The following is a 21,623-nucleotide window of genomic DNA, read 5'->3' as shown; positions in this document are numbered from 1 at the left end:
TGAATATGAGTCAGGTAGAATATGAACTGAATATGAGTCAGGAAGAATATGAACTGAATATGAGTCAGGTAGAATATGAACTGAATATGAGTCAGGAAGAATATGAACTGAATATGAGTCAGGAAGAATATGAGCTGAATATGAGTCAGGTAGAATATGAATTGAATATGAGTCAGGAAGAATATGAATTTAATATGAGTCAGGAAGAATATTAATTTAATATGAGTCAGGAAGAATATGAGCTGAATATGAGTCAGGTAGAATATGAACTGAATATGAGTCAGGAAGAATATGAACTGAATATGAGTCAGGTAGAATATGAACTGAATATGAGTCAGGAAGAATATGAACTGATTATGAGTCAGGTAGAATATACACTGTGAACTGAATATGAATAAGGTAGAATATGAACTGAATATGAGTCAGGTAGAATATGAACTGAATATGAGTCAGGAAGAATATGAATTTAATATGAGTCAGGAAGAATATGAGCTGAATATGAGTCAGGTAGAAAATGAACTGAATATGAGTCAGGTAGAATATGAACTGAATATGAGTCAGGTAGAATATTAATTTAATATGAGTCAGGAAGAATATGAGCTGAATATGAGTCAGGTAGAATATGAACTGAATATGAGTCAGGAAGAATATGAATTTAATATGAGTCAGGTAGAATATGAACTGAATATGAGTCAGGTAGAATATGAGCTGAATATGAGTCAGGTAGAATATGAGCTGAATATGAGTCAGGTAGAATATGAGCTGAATATGAGTCAGGAAGAATATGAGCTGAATATGAGTCAGGTAGAATATGAACTGAATATGAGTCAGGAAGAATATGAGCTGAATATGAGTCAGGAAGAATATTAACTGAATATGAGTCAGGTAGAATATGAACTGAATATGAGTCAGGTAGAATATGAACTGAATATGAGTCAGGAAGAATATGAGCTGAATATGAGTCAGGAAGAATATGAACTGAATATGAGTCAGGTAGAATATAAACTGAATATGAGTCAGGTAGAATACGAACTGAATATGAGTCAGATAGAATATGAACTGAATATGAGTCATTAGAATATGAACTGAATATGAGTCAGGTAGAATATGAACTGAATATGAGTCAGGTAGAATATGAGTCAGGAAGAATATGAGCTGAATATGAGTCAGGTAGAATATGAACTGCATATGAGTCAGGTAGAATATGAACTGAATATGAGTCAGGTAGAATATGAGCTGAACTTTAGTCAGGTAGAATATGAGCTGAATATGAGTCAGGTAGAATATGAACTGAATATGAGTCAGGTAGAATATGAGCTGAATATGAGTCAGGTAGAATATGAGCTGAATATGAGTCAGGTAGAATATGAACTGAATATGAGTCAGGAAGAATATGAGCTGAATATGAGTCAGGTAGAATATGAACTGAATATGAGTCAGGAAGAATATGAATTTAATATGAGTCAGGTAGAATATGAACTGAATATGAGTCAGGTAGAATATGAGCTGAATATGAGTCAGGTAGAATATGAGCTGAATATGAGTCAGGTAGAATATGAACTGAATATGAGTCAGGAAGAATATGAGCTGAATATGAGTCAGGTAGAATATGAACTGAATATGAGTCAGGTAGAATATGAACTGAATATGAGTCAGGAAGAATATGAATTTAATATGAGTCAGGAAGAATATTAATTTAATATGAGTCAGGAAGAATATGAGCTGAATATGAGTCAGGTAGAATATGAACTGAATATGAGTCAGGTAGAATATGAACTGAATATGAGTCAGGTAGAATATGAACTGAATATGAGTCAGGTAGAATATGAGTCAGGAAGAATATGAGCTGAATATGAGTCAGGTAGAATATGAACTGCATATGAGTCAGGTAGAATATGAACTGAATATGAGTCAGGTAGAATATGAGCTGAATATTAGTCAGGTAGAATATGAGCTGAATATGAGTCAGGAAGAATATGAGCTGAATATGAGTCAGGTAGAATATGAGCTGAATATGAGTCAGGTAGAATATGAGCTGAATATGAGTCAGGTAGAATATGAGCTGAATATGAGTCAGGTAGAATATGAACTGAATATGAGTCAGGAAGAATATGAGCTGAATATGAGTCAGGTAGAATATGAACTGAATATGAGTCAGGTAGAATATGAACTGAATATGAGTCAGGAAGAATATGAGCTGAATATGAGTCAGGCAGAATATGAACTGAATATGAGTCAGGTAGAATATGAACTGAATATGAGTCAGGAAGAATATGAGCTGAATATGAGTCAGGAAGAATATGAACTGAATATGAGTCAGGTAGAAAATGAACTGAATATGAGTCAGGTAGAATATGAACTGAATATGAGTCAGGTAGAATATGAACTGAATATGAGTCAGGTAGAATATGAACTGAATATGAGTCAGGAAGAATATGAACTGAATATGAGTCAGGAAGAATATGAACTGAATATGAGTCAGGTAGAATATGAGCTGAATATGAGTCAGGAAGAATATGAGCTGAATATGAGTCAGGTAGAATATGAACTGCATATGAGTCAGGTAGAATATGAACTGAATATGATTCAGGTAGAATATGAGCTGAATATGAGTCAGGTACAATATGAACTGAATATGAGTCAGGTAGAATATGAGCTGAATATGAGTCAGGTAGAATATGAGCTGAATATGAGTCAGGTAGAATATGAACTGAATATGAGTCAGGTAGAATATGAACTGAATATGAGTCAGGAAGAATATGAACTGAATATGAGTCAGGAAGAATATGAACTGAATATGAGTCAGGTAGAATATGAGCTGAATATGAGTCAGGAAGAATATGAGCTGAATATGAGTCAGGTAGAATATGAACTGCATATGAGTCAGGTAGAATATGAACTGAATATGATTCAGGTAGAATATGAGCTGAATATGAGTCAGGTACAATATGAACTGAATATGAGTCAGGTAGAATATGAGCTGAATATGAGTCAGGTAGAATATGAGCTGAATATGAGTCAGGTAGAATATGAACTGAATATGAGTCAGGAAGAATATGAGCTGAATATGAGTCAGGTAGAATATGAACTGAATATGAGTCAGGAAGAATATGAATTTAATATGAGTCAGGTAGAATATGAACTGAATATGAGTCAGGTAGAATATGAGCTGAATATGAGTCAGGTAGAATATGAGCTGAATATGAGTCAGGTAGAATATGAACTGAATATGAGTCAGGAAGAATATGAGCTGAATATGAGTCAGGTAGAATATGAACTGAATATGAGTCAGGTAGAATATGAACTGAATATGAGTCAGGAAAAATATGAGCTGAATATGAGTCAGGCAGAATATGAACTGAATATGAGTCAGGTAGAATATGAACTGAATATGAGTCAGGTAGAATATGAACTGAATATGAGTCAGGTAGAATATGAGCTGAATATGAGTCAGGAAGAATATGAACTGAATATGAGTCAGGTAGAATATGAACTGAATATGAGTCAGGTAGAATATGAACTGAATATGCTTGTTGCTTGTATTTCCCTGATTGCATTTGCGATAGAGCTGTGATCCTGATCACAATTTAATTAAAGCAATTGAAAGATTGAATACATCGGAAGTTTACATACTCCTCAGCCAAATACATTTAAACTCAGTTTTTCACAATTCCTGACATTTAATCCTAGTAAACATTCCCTGTTTTAGGTCAGTTAGGATCACCACTTTATTTTAAGAATGTGAAATGTCAGAATAATAGTAGAGAGAATTATTTATTTCAGATTTGATTTCTTTCATCACATTCCCAGTGGGTCAGAAGTTTACATACGCTCAATTCGTATTTGGTAGCATTGCCTTTAAATTGTTTAACCTGGGTCAAACGTTTTGGGTAGCCTTCCACAATAAGTTGGGTGAATTTTGGCCCATTCCTCCTGACAGAGCTGGTGTAACTGAGTCAGGTTTGTAGGCCTCCTTGCTCGCACACGCTTTTTCAGTTCTGCCCACAAATGTTTTATAGGCTTGAGGTCAGGGCTTTGTGATGACCACTCCAATACCTTGACTTTGTTGTCCTTAAGCCATTTTGCCACAACTTTGGATGTATGCTTGGGGTCATTGTCCATTTGGAAGACCCATTTGCGACCAAGCTTTAACTTCTTGACTGATGTCTTGAGATGTTGCTTCAATACAGTGGGGAAAAAAAGTATTTAGTCAGCCACCAATTGTGCAAGTTCTCCCACTTAAAAAGATGAGAGGCCTGTAATTTTCATCATAGGTACACGTCAACTATGACAGACAAAATTAGAAAAAAAAATCCAGAAAATCACATTGTAGGATTTTTTATGAATTTATTTGCAAATTATGGTGGAAAATAAGTATTTATAAAGCACTAATATAATGAATAATAATCATATAAGCCATTTAGCCAAATAAGACGCCGTTTATCGAAAGACATTTGCACTTTTTCTAATTGCACTGACTTTGATGAAAACTTGTTTATTGAGGGAAATTGTTTATTGAGGGAAATTGTTTATTGAGGGAAATTGTACTACGGCTGTGATATGTGGTTGTCCCACCTAGCTACCTTAAGATGAATGCACTGACTGGAAGTTGCTCTGGATAAGAGCATCTGCTAAATGACTAAAATGTGTGTGTCTGTGTGTGTGTCTGTGTGTGTGTCTGTGTGTGTCTGTGTGTCTGTGTGTGTGTCTGTGTGTGTGTGTGTGTGTGTGTGTCTGTGTGTGTGTGTGTGTGTGTGTGTGTGTGTGTGTGTGTGTGTGTGTGTGTGTTGCTGTGTGTCTGTGTGTTGTGTGTGTGTGTGTGTCTGTGTGTGTGTGTGTGTGTGTGTGTGTGTGTGTGTGTGTTACAGAGAGAGCTGCTGCGTTGTAAACAGGAGGTACGGAACCTGGAGGGAGTCAAGGTGAGTAACACACACACACACACACACAGACACACACACACACACACACACCAATATTCAAACCTTGACTGGAGGTTACCATGAAATTCTGTGCAAAAAGGCAAACTCAGCCCAAACTCAGCCCAAACTCAGCTCCATCATTCATTGAATCAGATGGCTCATTCATCACAAAACTGACACTGATATTGCCAATTAGCAAACTTAGCCATGACATGCCAGCAACAAATGCTGACACTACACATTCAAGTATAACTGATCAAATTGTGAAAGACAAGCATTGTCATTTTGAATTCCGTAAAGTGAGTGTGGAAGAGGTGAAAAAAGTATTGTTGTCTATCAACAATGACAAGCCACCGGGGTCTGACAACTTGGATGGAAAATTACTGAGGATAATAGCGGACGATATTGCCACTCCTATTTGCCATATCTTCAATCTAAGCCTACTAGAAAGTGTGTGCCCCCTCAGGCCTGGAGGGAAGCTAAAGTCATTCCGCTACCTAAGAATAGTAAAGCCCCCTTTACTGGCTCAAATAGCCGACCAATCAGCCTGTTACCAACCCTTAGTAAACTTCTGGAAGAAATGGTGTTTGACCAGATACAATGCTATTTTACAGTAAACAAATTGACAACAGACATTCAGCACGCTTATAGGGAAGGACATTCAACAAGCACAGCACTTACAAAAATGACTGATCATTGGCTGAGAGAAATTGATGACAAAAAGATTGTGGGGGCTGATTGGTTAGACTTCAGTGCGGCTTTTGACATTATTGATTATAGTCTGCTGCTGGAAAAACGTATGTGTTATGGCTTTACACCCCCTGCTATATTATGGATACAGAGTTACTTGTCTAACAGAACACAGAGGGTGTTCTTTAGTGGAAGCCTCTCCAACATAATCCAGGTAGAATCAGGAATTCCCCAGGGCAGCTGTCAAGGCCTCTTACTCTTTTCAATCTTTACTAATGACATGCCACTGGCTTTGAGTAAAGCCAGTGTGTCTATGTATGTGGATGACTCAACACTATACACGTCAGCTACTACAGCGACTGAAATGACTGCAACACTTAACAAAGAGCTGCAGTTAGTTTCAGAATGGATGGCAAGGAATAAGTTCATCCAAAATATTTGGGACAAATCATTCACTAAACCCTAAACCTCAACTAAATCTTGTACTAAATAATGTGGAAATTGAACATTTTCATAAATCTTGTGGAACATTAATGTATGCATGTAAGTCTCTCATGGCTCAAAGTGGAGGAGAGATTGACTTCACACTACTTGTTTTTGTAAGAAGTGTTGACAAGCTGAATGCACCGAGCTGTCTGTTTAAACTACTAACTTCTAGTCCGACTCAGGAGGCGTGCACAGCATCCACCGCTTCAGAGTATATTACTCGCTAATGTTCAGTTCCTGGCAAATAAAGTAGACGAGCTCAGGGCGAGGATCTCCTTCCAGAGAGACATCAGGGACCGTAACATACTCTGTTTCACGGAATCATGACTCTCTCCGGATATACTGTCCCCGTTCATACAGCCAGCTGGGTTCTCAGTACATCACACAGACAGGAATAAAGAACTCTCTGGGAAGCAGAAGGGCGGAGGTGTGTGTTTCATGATTAACGACTCATAGTTTAATTGTAGTAACATACAGGAACGCAAGTTATTTTGTTTACCCGACCTAGAATACCTCACAATTAAATGCAGACCGTATTACCTCCCAAGAGAATTCTCTTCGGTTATAGTCAGAGCCGTGTATATTCCCCCTCAAGCCGATACCACAATGACCCTCAAGGAACTACACTGGACTTTGTGCAAACTGGAAACCACATATCCTGAGGCCACATTTATTGTAGCTGGGGATTTTAACATATTTGAGGAAAACGCTACCGAAGTTCTATCAACACTGTAGTACTGTAGTACTCGTGCTTCAAAAACTCTCTACCATTGTTACTCTCCCTTCCGGGATTGGCTAAAAGGCCCTCCCCCACTCTCCCTTCGGCAAATCAGATCACGACTCCATTCTGCTCCTCCCTTCCTATAGGCAGGAATTCAAACAGGATGTACCCGTGCTAAAGGCCTATTCAACGCTGGTCTGACCAATCGGAATCAACGCTTCAATATTGTTTTGATGACGCGGACTGGGACATGTTCTGGGTTGCCTCTGAGAATACACAAACACGGTGAATGAGTTAATCAGGGAGTGTATACGGGATGTCGTTCCCATTTAACACCTACCCAAACCAAAAACCGTGCATAGATGGCAGCATTCGCGCAAAACTGAAATGCGAACCACCACATTTAACCACGGCAAGGTGACTGGGAATATGGTCGAATACAAACAGTGTAGTTATTCCCTCCATAAGGCAATCAAACAGGGAAAACATCTGTACAGAGACAAAGTAGAGTCGAAATTCAACAGCTCAGACACGAGACGTACAGTTGAAGTCGGAAGTTTACATACACTTAGGTTGGAGTCATTAAAACCCGTTTCTCAACCACTCCACAAATGTCTTGTTACAAATTATAGTTTTGGCAAGTCGGTTAGGACATCTACTTTGTGCATGACACAAGTAATTTTTCCAACAATTGTTTACAGACAGATTATTTAACTTATAATTCACTGTATCACAATTCCAGTGGGTCAGAAGTTTACATACACTAATGTCACGCCCTGACTCAGGGGACTCGTATTTGTTGAGTCAGGGTGTGAATATTCTATGTTGTGTAGTTCTATGTTTTCTATCTAGTATGGGTATTTCTATGTTGGCCGGTGTTGTTCCCAATCAGAGGCAGCTGTAGCTCGTTGTCTCTGATTGGGGACCATACTTAGGCAGCCTATTGGCACTAGTGAGTTGTGGGATCTTGTTCCGTGTGAGGTATGTTGTTTGTCTTCCTCGGACTTCACGTTTTGTTTAGTTTGTTGTTTTGTCGTTGTTTATTCGTTTCAAATAAACATGTATGCAAATCACGCTGCGCCTTGGTCTGACCCGGCTATGAACGAACGTGACAACTAAGTTGACTGTGCCTTTAAACAGCTTGGAAAATTCCAGAAAATGATGTCCTGGCTTTGGAAGGTTCTGATAGGCTAATTGACATCATTTGAGTCAATTGGAGGTGTACCTGTGGATGTATTTCAAGGCCTACAGTGAGGGAAAAAAGCATTTGATCCCCTGCTGATTTTCTAATATTCTCTGTGTGTGTGTGTGTGTGTGTGTGTGTGTGTGTGTGTGTGTGTGTGTAGGAGGCACAGCAGCAGAGATTGTCTGTCCAGGAGGAGTGTGTGTTGCAGCTGAAACAGGAGCAGCTCAGATCCAGCATGACCCAGGACCAACTCACCAGCCTCAACGTACGACACACACACATACCGCATGCACACACACTCACTGACTCACATACACACACACATACCGCATGCACACACACTCACTCACTCACATACACACACATTTAAAAACGTTATTTGAATCAACAAATCACATTACAGGTGAGAATAATTCAAGCATTTCATAGGTCATGGATATATGGACTCTTATGGATAGAGAAAGCACCTTCTTCTCCATACAGCTAGGCTGCCCATGGCAGCTAACACAGAGCAGTACCTCGCTAGTTGCCACATACTGTCAGCCTATGAACATGGCCGAGACTTCCAAATACCAGCTCTACAAGTTTGACTGATAACCAGGGCTGTCCAGACGTGACACGAGGGACTGGTATTTCAGTAACTTGTCAGCAAAGGTCTGCTCCATGTAGGAGTCAAAAGAGCAACACACTTATTTGGTACAGTTTGGTAGGTAACTTTAAATGTAATCCGTTAGTTACTAGTTACCCTAACTCAGTAAGGTAATCTGATTACTATCAGTTACTTTTGGATTGATTTCCCTTTTAAGAGGCCTTAGAAGAAGACTGAAAGGATCCTTCAAACACATTTGGTGTCATCATAGTGGTCTCTGATTGGTCGTCATCATTTGGTGTCATCATAGTGGTCTCTGATTGGTCGTCATCATTTGGTGTCATCATAGTGGTCTCTGATTGGTGGTCATCATCTGGTGTCATCATAGTGGTCTCTGATTGGTCGTCATCATAGTGGTCTCTGATTGGTGGTCATTATAGTGGTCTTTGATTGGTGGTCATCATAGTGGTCTCTGATTGGTGTCATCATAGTGGTCTCTGACTGGTGGTCAAACTCGCTCAGGTTGAACAAACTTCAACTTGCACTTTTTTCAATGCTGATTTGAATGTCATTGAGAAACATCCTTTCTGAATTAAAAAGTAATCTAAGCAGTAATCATCTACAATAGTTTTTAAAAAAGTAACTCATCTCATATTTTCGCTAAATGTATCCGCTATAATTTCTTATGATCGACAAAAACTTTTGAACATCAGATCGGCAGTTACTAACTAACCTTCGGCTTTGACTCCGACTCCTCCGCCCTGGGCTCTCTATGTACCTCAGATCCAATCTACGGGCTCCCAGAGGAAACGCCGCGAAAAGAGGCAGGAGATCAGGCTTCCTGTTGAGACTATGGCAAAGGGAAAATTGGCCACCACTTCCCTCCATTCTATCGGCCAATCATTTGATAATAAGATGGGGCTGCAGTGGAGAGGGTCAAGGTCCTCTGTGTCCACATCACTGAGTCCTTCACATGGTACTCTCACACCAGAACAGCAATGTCTCTTCTCCCTCAGGAGGCTGAAACGATTTGGCATGGCCCCTCAGATCCTCAGGTTGTATCACCGTTTGGTATGGCAACTGCACCGGCCGCGACCGGCAGGCCCTACGGAGGGTAATGCATCTACTGCTCTCCCTCTTCCACAGACCATCCACAGATTGATTACCCTATTACACTATTGTCCATTGATTACCATCAGTATCTATCTATCTATCCTGCTACTGGTCAATATTACTCCTGTTTACATGGAAATATTACCATTAGTATATTACCATTAGTATATTACCATATAGTATTTATATATTCCTGATTCCAGTCACTTTTTATATATAAACTTACCTTAACAATTCCAGTACCCCTGCACATTGAATAAGCCTTTAGTCTTGAAATATTTGGTTGTTTAGTCCACTACCGTACTCACTCTGTTTAGCACATGGCCTCACGTGAATCCTTAAAGAGATGGGTGGGACTAAGGCTTGGCCTCACGTGAATCCTTAAAGAGATGGGTGGGGCTAAGGCTTGGCCTCACATGTGAATCCTTAAAGAGATGGGTGGGACTAAGGCTTAAGAGGGTGTGAACGATGCTGAGTGGGTTTAGACAAAAAAGAGCTCTCCAGTAAGTGTACCAAAACATTCAAGGGAAATTTTCTCAAAAGTGGGGTTACAAGTTTATCAACTTTCAAAGCAGAATTACTTTCCCATTGTTCCTCAACTGCCGATACTTTTATCCAATGTAAAAAACACAATTTCAAATGTTGCTACATAAGACCAAATCGAGCCGGTCGGTCACATATTCAACCACTCCAGTACCCTGCCATTAAATAAGGTACTGACCTGTATATCCAACCACTCCAGTACCCCTGCATATTGAATAAGGTACTGACCTGTATATCCAACCACTCCAGTACCCCTGCATATTGAATAAGGTACTGACCTGTATATCCAACCACTCCAGTACCCCTGCACATTGAATAAGGGACTGACCTGTATATTCAACCACTCCAGTACCCCTGCCATTAAATAAGGGACTGACCTGTATATCCAACCACTCCAGTACCCCTGCCATTAAATAAGGGACTGACCTGTATATCCAACCACTCCAGTACCCCTGCATATTGAATAAGGTACTGACCTGTATATCCAACCACTCCAGTACCCCTGCCATTAAATAAGGGACTGACCTGTATATCCAACCACTCCAGTACCCCTGCCATTAAATAAGGGACTGACCTGTATATCCAACCACTCCAGTACCCCTGCCATTAAATAAGGGACTGACCTGTATATCCAACCACTCCAGTACCCCTGCCATTGAATAAGGTACTGACCTGTATATCCAACCACTCCAGTACCCCTGCCATTGAATAAGGTACTGACCTGTATATCCAACCACTCCAGTACCCCTGCCATTGAATAAGGTACTGACACTGACCTGTATATCCAACCACTCCAGTACCCCTGTCATTGAATAAGGTACTGACACTGACCTGTATATCCAACCACTCCAGTACCCCTGCCATTGAATAAGGGACTGACCTGTATATCCAACCACTCCAGTACCCCTGCCATTGAATAAGGGACTGACACTGACCTGTATATCCAACCACTCCAGTACCCCTGCCATTAAATAAGGGACTGACCTGTATATCCAACCACTCCAGTACCCCTGCACATTGAATAAGGGACTGACCTGTATATCCAACCACTCCAGTACCCCTGCCATTGAATAAGGTACTGACCTGTATATCCAACCACTCCAGTACCCCTGTCATTGAATAAGGTACTGACCTGTATATCCAACCACTCCAGTACCCCTGCCATTAAATAAGGGACTGACCTGTATATCCAACCACTCCAGTACCCCTGCATATTGAATAAGGTACTGACCTGTATATCCAACCACTCCAGTACCCCTGCCATTAAATAAGGGACTGACCTGTATATCCAACCACTCCAGTACCCCTGCCATTAAATAAGGGACTGACCTGTATATCCAACCACTCCAGTACCCCTGCCATTGAATAAGGTACTGACCTGTATATCCAACCACTCCAGTACCCCTGCCATTAAATAAGGGACTGACCTGTATATCCAACCACTCCAGTACCCCTGCCATTAAATAAGGGACTGACCTGTATATCCAACCACTCCAGTACCCCTGCCATTGAATAAGGTACTGACCTGTATATCCAACCACTCCAGTACCCCTGCCATTGAATAAGGTACTGACCTGTATATCCAACCACTCCAGTACCCCTGCCATTGAATAAGGTACTGACCTGTATATCCAACCACTCCAGTACCCCTGCATATTGAATAAGGGACTGACCTGTATATCCAACCACTCCAGTACCCCTGCCATTGAATAAGGTACTGACCTGTATATCCAACCACTCCAGTACCCCTGCCATTGAATAAGGTACTGACCTGTATATCCAACCACTCCAGTACCCCTGCCATTGAATAAGGGACTGACACTGACCTGTATATCCAACCACTCCAGTACCCCTGCATATTGAATAAGGGACTGACCTGTATATCCAACCACTCCAGTACCCCTGCATATTGAATAAGGTACTGACCTGTATATCCAACCACTCCAGTACCCCTGCCATTAAATAAGGGACTGACCTGTATATCCAACCACTCCAGTACCCCTGCCATTAAATAAGGGACTGACCTGTATATCCAACCACTCCAGTACCCTGCATATTGAATAAGGTACTGACCTGTATATCCAACCACTCCAGTACCCCTGCATATTGAATAAGATACTGACCTGTATATTCAACCACTCCAGTACCCCTGCCATTAAATAAGGTACTGACCTGTATATTCAACCACTCCAGTACCCCTGCCATTGAATAAGGTATTGACCTGTATATTCAACCACTCCAGTACCCCTGCCATTGAATAAGATACTGACCTGTATATCCAACCACTCCAGTACCCCTGCCATTAAATAAGGGACTGACCTGTATATTCAACCACTCCAGTACCCCTGCCATTGAATAAGGTACTGATACTGACCTGTATATCCAACCACTCCAGTACCCCTGCATATTGAATAAGGTACTGACACTGACCTGTATATCCAACCACTCCAGTACCCCCTGCATATTGAATAAGGTACTGACCTGTATATCCAACCACTCCAGTACCCCTGCCATTAAATAAGGGACTGACCTGTATATCCAACCACTCCAGTACCCCTGCCATTAAATAAGGGACTGACCTGTATATCCAACCACTCCAGTACCCCTGCATATTGAATAAGGTACTGACCTGTATATCCAACCACTCCAGTACCCCTGCATATTGAATAAGGTACTGACCTGTATATTCAACCACTCCAGTACCCTGCCATTGAATAAGGTACTGACACTGACCTGTATATCCAACCACTCCAGTACCCCTGCCATTGAATAAGGTACTGACACTGACCTGTATATACAAACATTTCCATGTTTCTAATTCACATCGTAGTTCTTGTTTTTATTTTAATTAAACGTTTTATTATTATTATCATTATCACTGCATTGTGGGAAAGAGCTCTCAAGGTAAGAATTTCACTGTCCTGTTTTACAGCTGTGGTATCCTGTGCATTTTCACTGTCCTGTTTTACAGCTGTAGTATCCTGTGCATTTTCACTGTCCTGTTTTACAGCTGTGGTATCCTGTGCATTTTCACTGTCCTGTTTTACAGCTGTGGTATCCTGTGCATTTTCACTGTCCTGTTTTACAGCTGTGGTATCCTGTGCATTTTCACTGTCCTGTTTTACAGCTGTGGTATCCTGTGCATTTTCACTGTCCTGTTTTACAGCTGTGGTATCCTGTGCATTTTCACTGTCCTGTTTTACAGCTGTTGTATCCTGTGCATTTTCACTGTCCTGTTTTACAGCTGTGGTATCCTGTGCATTTTCACTGTCCTGTTTTACAGCTGTGGTATCCTGTGCATTTTCACTGTCCTGTTTTACAGCTGTGGTATCCTGTGCATTTTCACTGTCCTGTTTTACAGCTGTGGTATCCTGTGCATTTTCACTGTCCTGTTTTACAGCTGTGGTATCCTGTGCATTTTCACTGTCCTGTTTTACAGCTGTGGTATCCTGTGCATTTTCACTGTCCTGTTTTACAGCTGTGGTATCCTGTGCATTTTCACTGTCCTGTTTTACAGCTGTGGTATCCTGTGCATTTTCACTGTCCTGTTTTGCAGCTGTGGTATCCTGTGCATTTTCACTGTCCTGTTTTGCAGCTGTGGTATCCTGTGCATTTTCACTGTCCTGTTTTGCAGCTGTGGTATCCTGTGCATTTTCACTGTCCTGTTTTACAGCTGTGGTATCCTGTGCATTTTCACTGTCCTGTTTTACAGCTGTGGTATCCTGTGCATTTTCACTGTCCTGTTTTACAGCTGTGGTATCCTGTGCATTTTCACTGTCCTGTTTTACAGCTGTGGTATCCTGTGCATTTTCACTGTCCTGTTTTGCAGCTGTGGTATCCTGTGCATTTTCACTGTCCTGTTTTGCAGCTGTGGTATCCTGTGCATTTTCACTGTCCTGTTTTGCAGCTGTGGTATCCTGTGCATTTTCACTGTCCTGTTTTGCAGCTGTGGTATCCTGTGCATTTTCACTGTCCTGTTTTACAGCTGTGGTATCCTGTGCATTTTCACTGTCCTGTTTTACAGCTGTGGTATCCTGTGCATTTTCACTGTCCTGTTTTACAGCTGTGGTATCCTGTGCATTTTCACTGTCCTGTTTTACAGCTGTGGTATCTGTTTTACAGCTGTGGTATCCTGTGCATTTTCACTGTCCTGTTTTACAGCTGTGGTATCTGTTTTACAGCTGTGGTATCCTGTGCATTTTCACTGTCCTGTTTTACAGCTGTGGTATCCTGTGCATTTTCACTGTCCTGTTTTACAGCTGTGGTATCCTGTGCATTTTCACTGTCCTGTTTTACAGCTGTGGTATCTGTTTTACAGCTGTGGTATCTGTTTTACAGCTGTGGTATCTGTTTTACAGCTGTGGTATCTGTTTTACAGCTGTGGTATCTGTTTTACAGCTGTAGTATCTGTTTTACAGCTGTGGTATCTGTTTTACAGCTGTGGTATCTGTTTTGCAGCTGTGGTATCTGTTTTACAGCTGTGGTATCTGTTTTACAGCTGTAGTATCTGTTTTACAGCTGTGGTATCTGTTTTACAGCTGTGGTATCTGTTTTGCAGCTGTGGTATCTGTTTTGCAGCTGTGGTATCTGTTTTACGGCTGTGGTATCTGTTTTACGGCTGTGGTATCTGTTTTACAGCTGTGGTATCTGTTTTGCAGCTGTGGTATCTGTTTTACAGCTGTGGTATCTGTTTTACAGCTGTGGTATCTGTTTTACAGCTGTGGTATCTGTTTTACAGCTGTAGTATCTGTTTTACAGCTGTGGTATCTGTTTTACAGCTGTGGTATCTGTTTTGCAGCTGTGGTATCTGTTTTACGGCTGTGGTATCTGTTTTACGGCTGTGGTATCTGTTTTGCAGCTGTGGTATCTGTTTTGCAGCTGTAGTATCTGTTTTACAGCTGTGGTATCTGTTTTGCAGCTGTGGTATCTGTTTTGCAGCTGTGGTATCTGTTTTGCAGCTGTGGTATCTGTTTTGCAGCTGTGGTATCTGTTTTACAGCTGTAGTATCTGTTTTACAGCTGTGGTATCTGTTTTACAGCTGTGGTATCTGTTTTGCAGCTGTGGTATCTGTTTTGCGGCTGTGGTATCTGTTTTACGGCTGTGGTATCTGTTTTACGGCTGTGGTATCTGTTTTACAGCTGTGGTATCTGTTTTGCAGCTGTAGTATCTGTTTTACAGCTGTGGTATCTGTTTTGCAGCTGTGGTATCTGTTTTGCAGCTGTGGTATCTGTTTTGCAGCTGTGGTATCTGTTTTGCAGCTGTGGTATCTGTTTTGCAGCTGTGGTATCTGTTTTGCAGCTGTGGTATCTGTTTTGCAGCTGTGGTATCTGTTTTGCAGCTGTGGTATCCTGTGCACGTGGCCAATAAACGTTGAAACTTCATTACAATCTTTTTGCTGGTAACGTAACTGGTAACGTGTAATCAGTTACATCCCAACCTTGATGGTTAGCATCAACATCAAACCAACTTCCTCTTAAACAAGAACGTGTATGGATGTGTGCTGGCTATCAGGTCGACAAGGCAGTCTGACAAGATCATTTTAGTGAATATGCACTGATAGTGGGACTGCCTGTCTCACCGCAGTAGCTATTAAGTTCCTTCTACACACACACACACACACACACACACTCCCATCCATATTGACCCAGTTGGTTGTGTCGTAGGCGGAGCTACAGAGGAAGTTGGACGAGAGGAGCAGGATGCTGAGTGAGTGCAAGGTAAGACACACATCCTCTATCTCTCTCACTGAGGTCTGGTAATGTACAGGGGAGTAGGATGGTCCATTTATGTGTGTGTGTGTGTGTGTGTGTAGAAGGAACTTGGACAGAAGGACAGACTGCTGAAGGAGAACCAGCTGCAGAAGGTAATACCACACAGACACACACAGAGAGAGACACACACAGAGAGAGACACACACAGAGAGAGACACACACAGAGAGAGACACACACACACACACACACACACAGAGACATACACACAGAGAGACACACACACACACACACACAGAGACATACACACAGACACACACACACACACACACACAGACATACACAGAGAGACACACACACACACACACACACACATACACACACAGAGACACACAGAGACACACACAGAGAGACACACACAGAGAGAGACACACACAGAGAGAGACACACACAGAGAGAGACACACACACACAGACACACAGAGAGAGACACACACACACACACACACACAGACATACACAGAGAGACACACTCACACACACACAGAGAGAGACACACACAGAGAGAGACACACACACACACACACACACACACAGACATACACAGAGACACACAGAGACACACACACACAGACACACACAGAGAGACACAGAGAGAGACACACACACACACACACACACACACACAGAGACATACACACAGACACACACACACACACACACACACAGAGAGACATACACACAGACACACAGACACACAGAGAGACATACACACAGACACACAGAGACACACTCACACACACACAGACATACACACACACACACACACACACACACAGAGACACACACACACAAAGACAGACATACACACACACAGACACAGACACACACACAGAGAGACACACACACACACACAGAGAGAGACACACACACACACACACAGAGAGACACACACACACAGACACAGACAGACACACACAGACACACACACACAGACACACACACACAGACACACACACACAGAGACATACACACAGACACACAGACACACACATATATGCACAGGCACTACACTACAGATCTTTCCTGTTATTTTGTTGTGGCCTGTTCAGTGCTTTATATGTGGTGTGTGTGTGTGTGTGTGTGTGTGTGTGTGTGTGTGTGTGTATGTCTCTCTGTGTGTATGTCTCTGTGTGTGTGTGTGTGTGTGTGTGTGTGTGTGTGTGTGTGTGTGTGTGTGTGTGTGTGTGTGTGTGTGTGTGTGTCGTGTGCGTGTGTGTGCGTGTGTGTGTACAGGCTGGCTTGCAGAGAGAGCTGGAGTGTAAAGACAACATGTTGCAGGAGATGATGAGTCGTCATGGTGACCAGGCCCCGCCCCACCTTACAGGCCACACCCCCCTTCCCTCTGGGGTAATGCAATAAAATGCAAATTAATTACTTAAAAATCATACAATGTGATTTTCTGGATTTTTGTTTTAGATTCCGTCTCTCACAGTTGAAGTGTACCTATGATAAAAATGACAGACCTCTACATGCTTTGTAAGTAGGAAAACCTGCAAAATCGGCAGTGTATCAAATACTTGTTCTCCCCACTGTACATATATATATATTTTTTATATATATATTTTTTTTTGTTTCATACTGGCCCCCCTGTGCCATGCTCTACCAACTGAGCTACATCCCTGCCGGCCATTCCCTCCCCTACCCTGGACGACGCTGGGCCAATTGTGCGCCGCCCCATGGGTCTCCCGGTCGCGGGATTCGAACCAGGATCTCTAGTGGCACAGCTTAGATCACTGTGCCACTCGGGAGATACCAACTGCCACTGATTTTTAATGGAATATCTACATAGGCGTCAGTCCTGTGTTCCAATGGCATGTTGTGTTTGCTAATCCAAGTTTATCATTTTAAAAGGCTAATTGATCATTAGAAAACCCTTTTGCAATTATGTTAGCACAGCTGAAAACTGTTGTGCTGATTAAAGAAGCAATAAAACTGGCCTTCTTGAGACTAGTTGAGTATCTGGAGCATCAGCAATTGTGGGTTCGATTACAGGCTCAAAATGGCCAGAAACAAATAACTTTCTTCTGAAACTCATCAGTCTATTCTTGTTCTGAGAAATGAAGGCTATTCCATGCGAGAAATTGCCAAGAAACTGAAGATCTCGTACAACGCTATGTACTACTCCCTTCACAAAACAGCGCAAACTGGCTCTAACCAGAATAGAAAGAGGAGTGGGAGGCCCCGGTGCACAACTGAGCAAGAGGACAAATACATTAGAGTGTCTAGTTTGAGAAACAGACGCCTCACAGGTCCTCAACTGGCAGCTTCATTAAATAGTACCCGCAAAACACCAGTCTCAACGTCAACAGTGAAGAGGCGACTCCGGGATGCTGACCTTCTAGGCAGAGTTGCAAAGAAAAAGCCATATCTCAGACTGGCCAATAAAAAGAAAATATTAAGATGGGCAAAAGAACACAGACACTGGACAGAGGAAGATTGGAAAAAAGTGTTATGGACAGACAAATCGAAGTTTGAGGTGTTTGGATCACAAAGAAGAACATTTGTGAGACGCAGACCAAATGAAAAGATGCTGGAGGAGTGCTTGATGCTATCTGTCAAGCATGGTGGAGGCAATGTGATGGTCTGGGGCTGCTTTGGTGGTGGTAAAGTGGGAGATTTGTACAGGGTAAAAGGGATCTTGAAGAAGGAAGACTATCACTCCATTTTGTAACGCCATGCCATACCCTGTGGACGGAGCTTGATTGGAGCCAATTTCCTCCTACAACAAGACAATGACCCAAAGCACAGCTCAAAACTATGCAATAACTATTTAGGGAAGAAGCAGTCAGCTGGTATTCTGTCTATAATGGAGTGGCCAGCACAGTCACCGGATCTCAACCCTATTGAGCTGTTGTGGGAGCAGCTTGACCGTATGGTACGTAAGAAGTGCCCATCAAACCAATCCAACTTGTGGGAGGTGCTTCAGGAAGCATAGGGTGAAATCTATTCAGATTACCTCAACAAATTGACAACTAGAATGCCAAAGGTCTGCAAGGCTGTAATTGCTGCAAATGGAGGATTCTTTGACGAAAGCAAAGTTTGAAGGACACAATTATTATTTCAATTAAAATTCATTATTTCTAACCTTGTCAATGACTACATTTCCTATTCATTTTGCTATATTTCCTATTCAAACTCATTTCATGTATGTTTACATGGAAAACAAGGACATTTCTAATTGACCCCACATTTTTGAACGGTAGTGTACATATGAAGTGGACAGCATTAGTTATATAGGATGAACCATGACTAGAATACAGTATATACATATGAAGAGGACAGCAGTAGTTATATAGGATGAACCATGACTAGAATACAGTATATACATATGGAGTGGACAGCAGTAGTTATATAGGATGAACCATGACTAGAATACAGTATATACATATGGAGTGGACAGCAGTAGTTATATAGGATGAACCATGACTAGAATACAGTATATACATATGAAGTGGACAGCAGTAGTTATATAGGATGAACCATGACTAGAATACAGTATATACATATGAAGAGGACAGCAGTAGTTATATAGGATGAACCATGACTAGAATACAGTATATACATACAGTTGAAGTCGGATGTTTACATACACCTTAGCCAAATACATTTAAACTCAGTTTTTCACAATTCCTGACATTTAATCCTAGTAAAAATTCCCTGTCTTAGGTCAGTTAGGATCACCACTTTATTTTAAGAATGTGAAATGTCAGAATAATAGTAGAGAGAATGATTTATTTCAGCTTTTATTTCTTTCATCACATTCCCAGTGGGTCAGAAGTTTACATACACTCAATTAGTATTTGGTAGCATTGCATTTAAATTGTTTAACTTGGGTCAAACGTTTTGGGTAGCCTTCCACAAGCTTCCCACAATAAGTTGGGTGAATTTTGGCCCATTCCTACTGACAGAGCTGGTGTAACTGAGTCAGGTTTGTAGGCCTCCTTGCTCGCACACGCTTTTTCAGTTCTGCCCACACATTTTCTATAGGATTGAGGTCAGGGCTTTGTGATGGCCACTCCAATACCTTGACTTTGTTGTCCTTAAGCCATTTTGCCACAACTTTGGAAGTATGCTTGGGGTCATTGTCCATTTGGAAGACCCATTTGCAACCAAGCTTTAACTTCCTGACTGATGTCCTGAGATGTTGCTTCAATATATCCACATAATTTTCCTTCCTCATGATGCCATCTATTTTGCACCAGTCCCTCCTGCAGCAAAGCACCCCCACAGCATGATGCTGGCACCCCCGTGCTTCACGTTTGGGATGGTGTTCTTCGGCTTGCAAGGTACCCCCTTTTTCCTCCAAACATAATGATGGTCATTATGTCCAAACAGTTCTATTTTTTTCTCCAAAAAGTACGATCTTTGTCCCCATGTGCAGTTGCAAACCGTAGTCTGGCTTTTTTATGGCGGCTTTGGAGCAGTGGCTTCTTCCTTGCTGAGCGGCCTTTCAGGTTATGTTGATATAGGACTTGTTTTAATGTGGATATAGATACTTTTGTACCTGTTTCCTCCAGCATCTTCACAAGGTCCTTTGCTGTTGTTCTGGGATTGATTTGCACTTTTCACACCAAAGTACGTTCATCTCTAGGAGACAGAAAGCGTCTCCTTCCTGAGTGGTATGACGGCTGCGTGGTCCCATGGTGTTTATACTTGCGTACTATTGTTTGTACAGATGAACGTGGTACCTTCAGGCGTTTGGAAATTGCTCCCAAGGATGAACCAGACTTGTGGAGGTCTACAATTATTTTTCTGAGGTCTTGGCTGATTTATTATGATTTTCACATGATGTCAAGCAAAGAGGCACTAAGTTTGAAGGTAGGCCTTGAAATACATCCAGAGGTATTCCTCCAATTGACTCAAATGATGTCAATTAGCCTATCAGAAGCTTCTAAAGCCATGACATCATTTTCTGGAATTCTCCAAGCTGTTTAAAGGCACAGTCAACTTAGTGTATGTAAACTTCTGACCCACTGGAATTGTGATACAGTGAATTATAAGTGAAATAATCTGTCTGTAAACAATTGTTGGAAAAATTACTTGTGTCATGCACAAAGTAGATGTCCTAACCAACTTGCCAAAACTATAGTTTGTTAACAAGAAATTTGTGGAGTGGTTGAAAAACAAGTTTTAATGACTCCAACCTAAGTGTATGTAAACTTCCGACTTCAACTGTATATATGTGTGTGTCTGTGTGTGTGTCTGTGTGTGTGTGTGTCTGTGTGTGTGTGTGTCTGTGTGTGTGTGTGTCTGTGTGTGTGTGTGTGTGTGTGTGTGTGTGTGTGTGTGTGTGTGTGTGTGTGTGTGTGTGTGTGTGTCTGTGTGTGTGTGTGTGTGTGTCTGTGTGTGTGTGTGTGTGTCTGTGTGTGTGTGTGTGTGTGTCTGTGTGTCTGTGTCTGTGTGTGTGTGTGTGTCTGTGTGTGTCTGTGTCTGTGTGTGTGTGTGTCTGTGTGTCTGTGTGTGTGTGTGTGTGTCTGTGTGTCTGTGTGTGTGTCTGTGTGTCTGTGTGTGTGTGTGTGTGTGTGTCTGTGTCTGTGTGTGTGTGTCTGTGTGTGTGTGTGTGTGTGTGTGTGTCTGTGTGTGTCTGTGTCTGTGTCTGTGTGTG

At 41.7% G+C, this 21,623-nt stretch overlaps 1 protein-coding gene across 1 annotated transcript in view; it reads left to right on the top strand.

The window, feature by feature from the left end:
* The window catches only part of LOC121557945 (dixin-A-like), a 56,783-nt gene that overhangs the window by 20,855 nt on the left and 14,305 nt on the right, over window positions 1-21,623 (top strand). Inside the window, exons 5-9 of the mRNA XM_045214845.1 lie at window positions 4,869-4,919; window positions 8,163-8,267; window positions 15,911-15,964; window positions 16,060-16,110; window positions 17,252-17,365. Coding sequence (XP_045070780.1) covers window positions 4,869-4,919; window positions 8,163-8,267; window positions 15,911-15,964; window positions 16,060-16,110; window positions 17,252-17,365 — 375 coding nt within the window. The remainder of the gene's footprint in view (window positions 1-4,868; window positions 4,920-8,162; window positions 8,268-15,910; window positions 15,965-16,059; window positions 16,111-17,251; window positions 17,366-21,623) is intronic.

Source organism: Coregonus clupeaformis, unplaced genomic scaffold (genome assembly GCF_020615455.1).
Source record: "Coregonus clupeaformis isolate EN_2021a unplaced genomic scaffold, ASM2061545v1 scaf0324, whole genome shotgun sequence".
Taxonomy (NCBI): Eukaryota; Metazoa; Chordata; class Actinopteri; order Salmoniformes; family Salmonidae; genus Coregonus; species Coregonus clupeaformis.
Note: the sequence above shows the minus strand (reverse complement) of the source record. Positions and strands in the feature narration are given on the sequence as shown.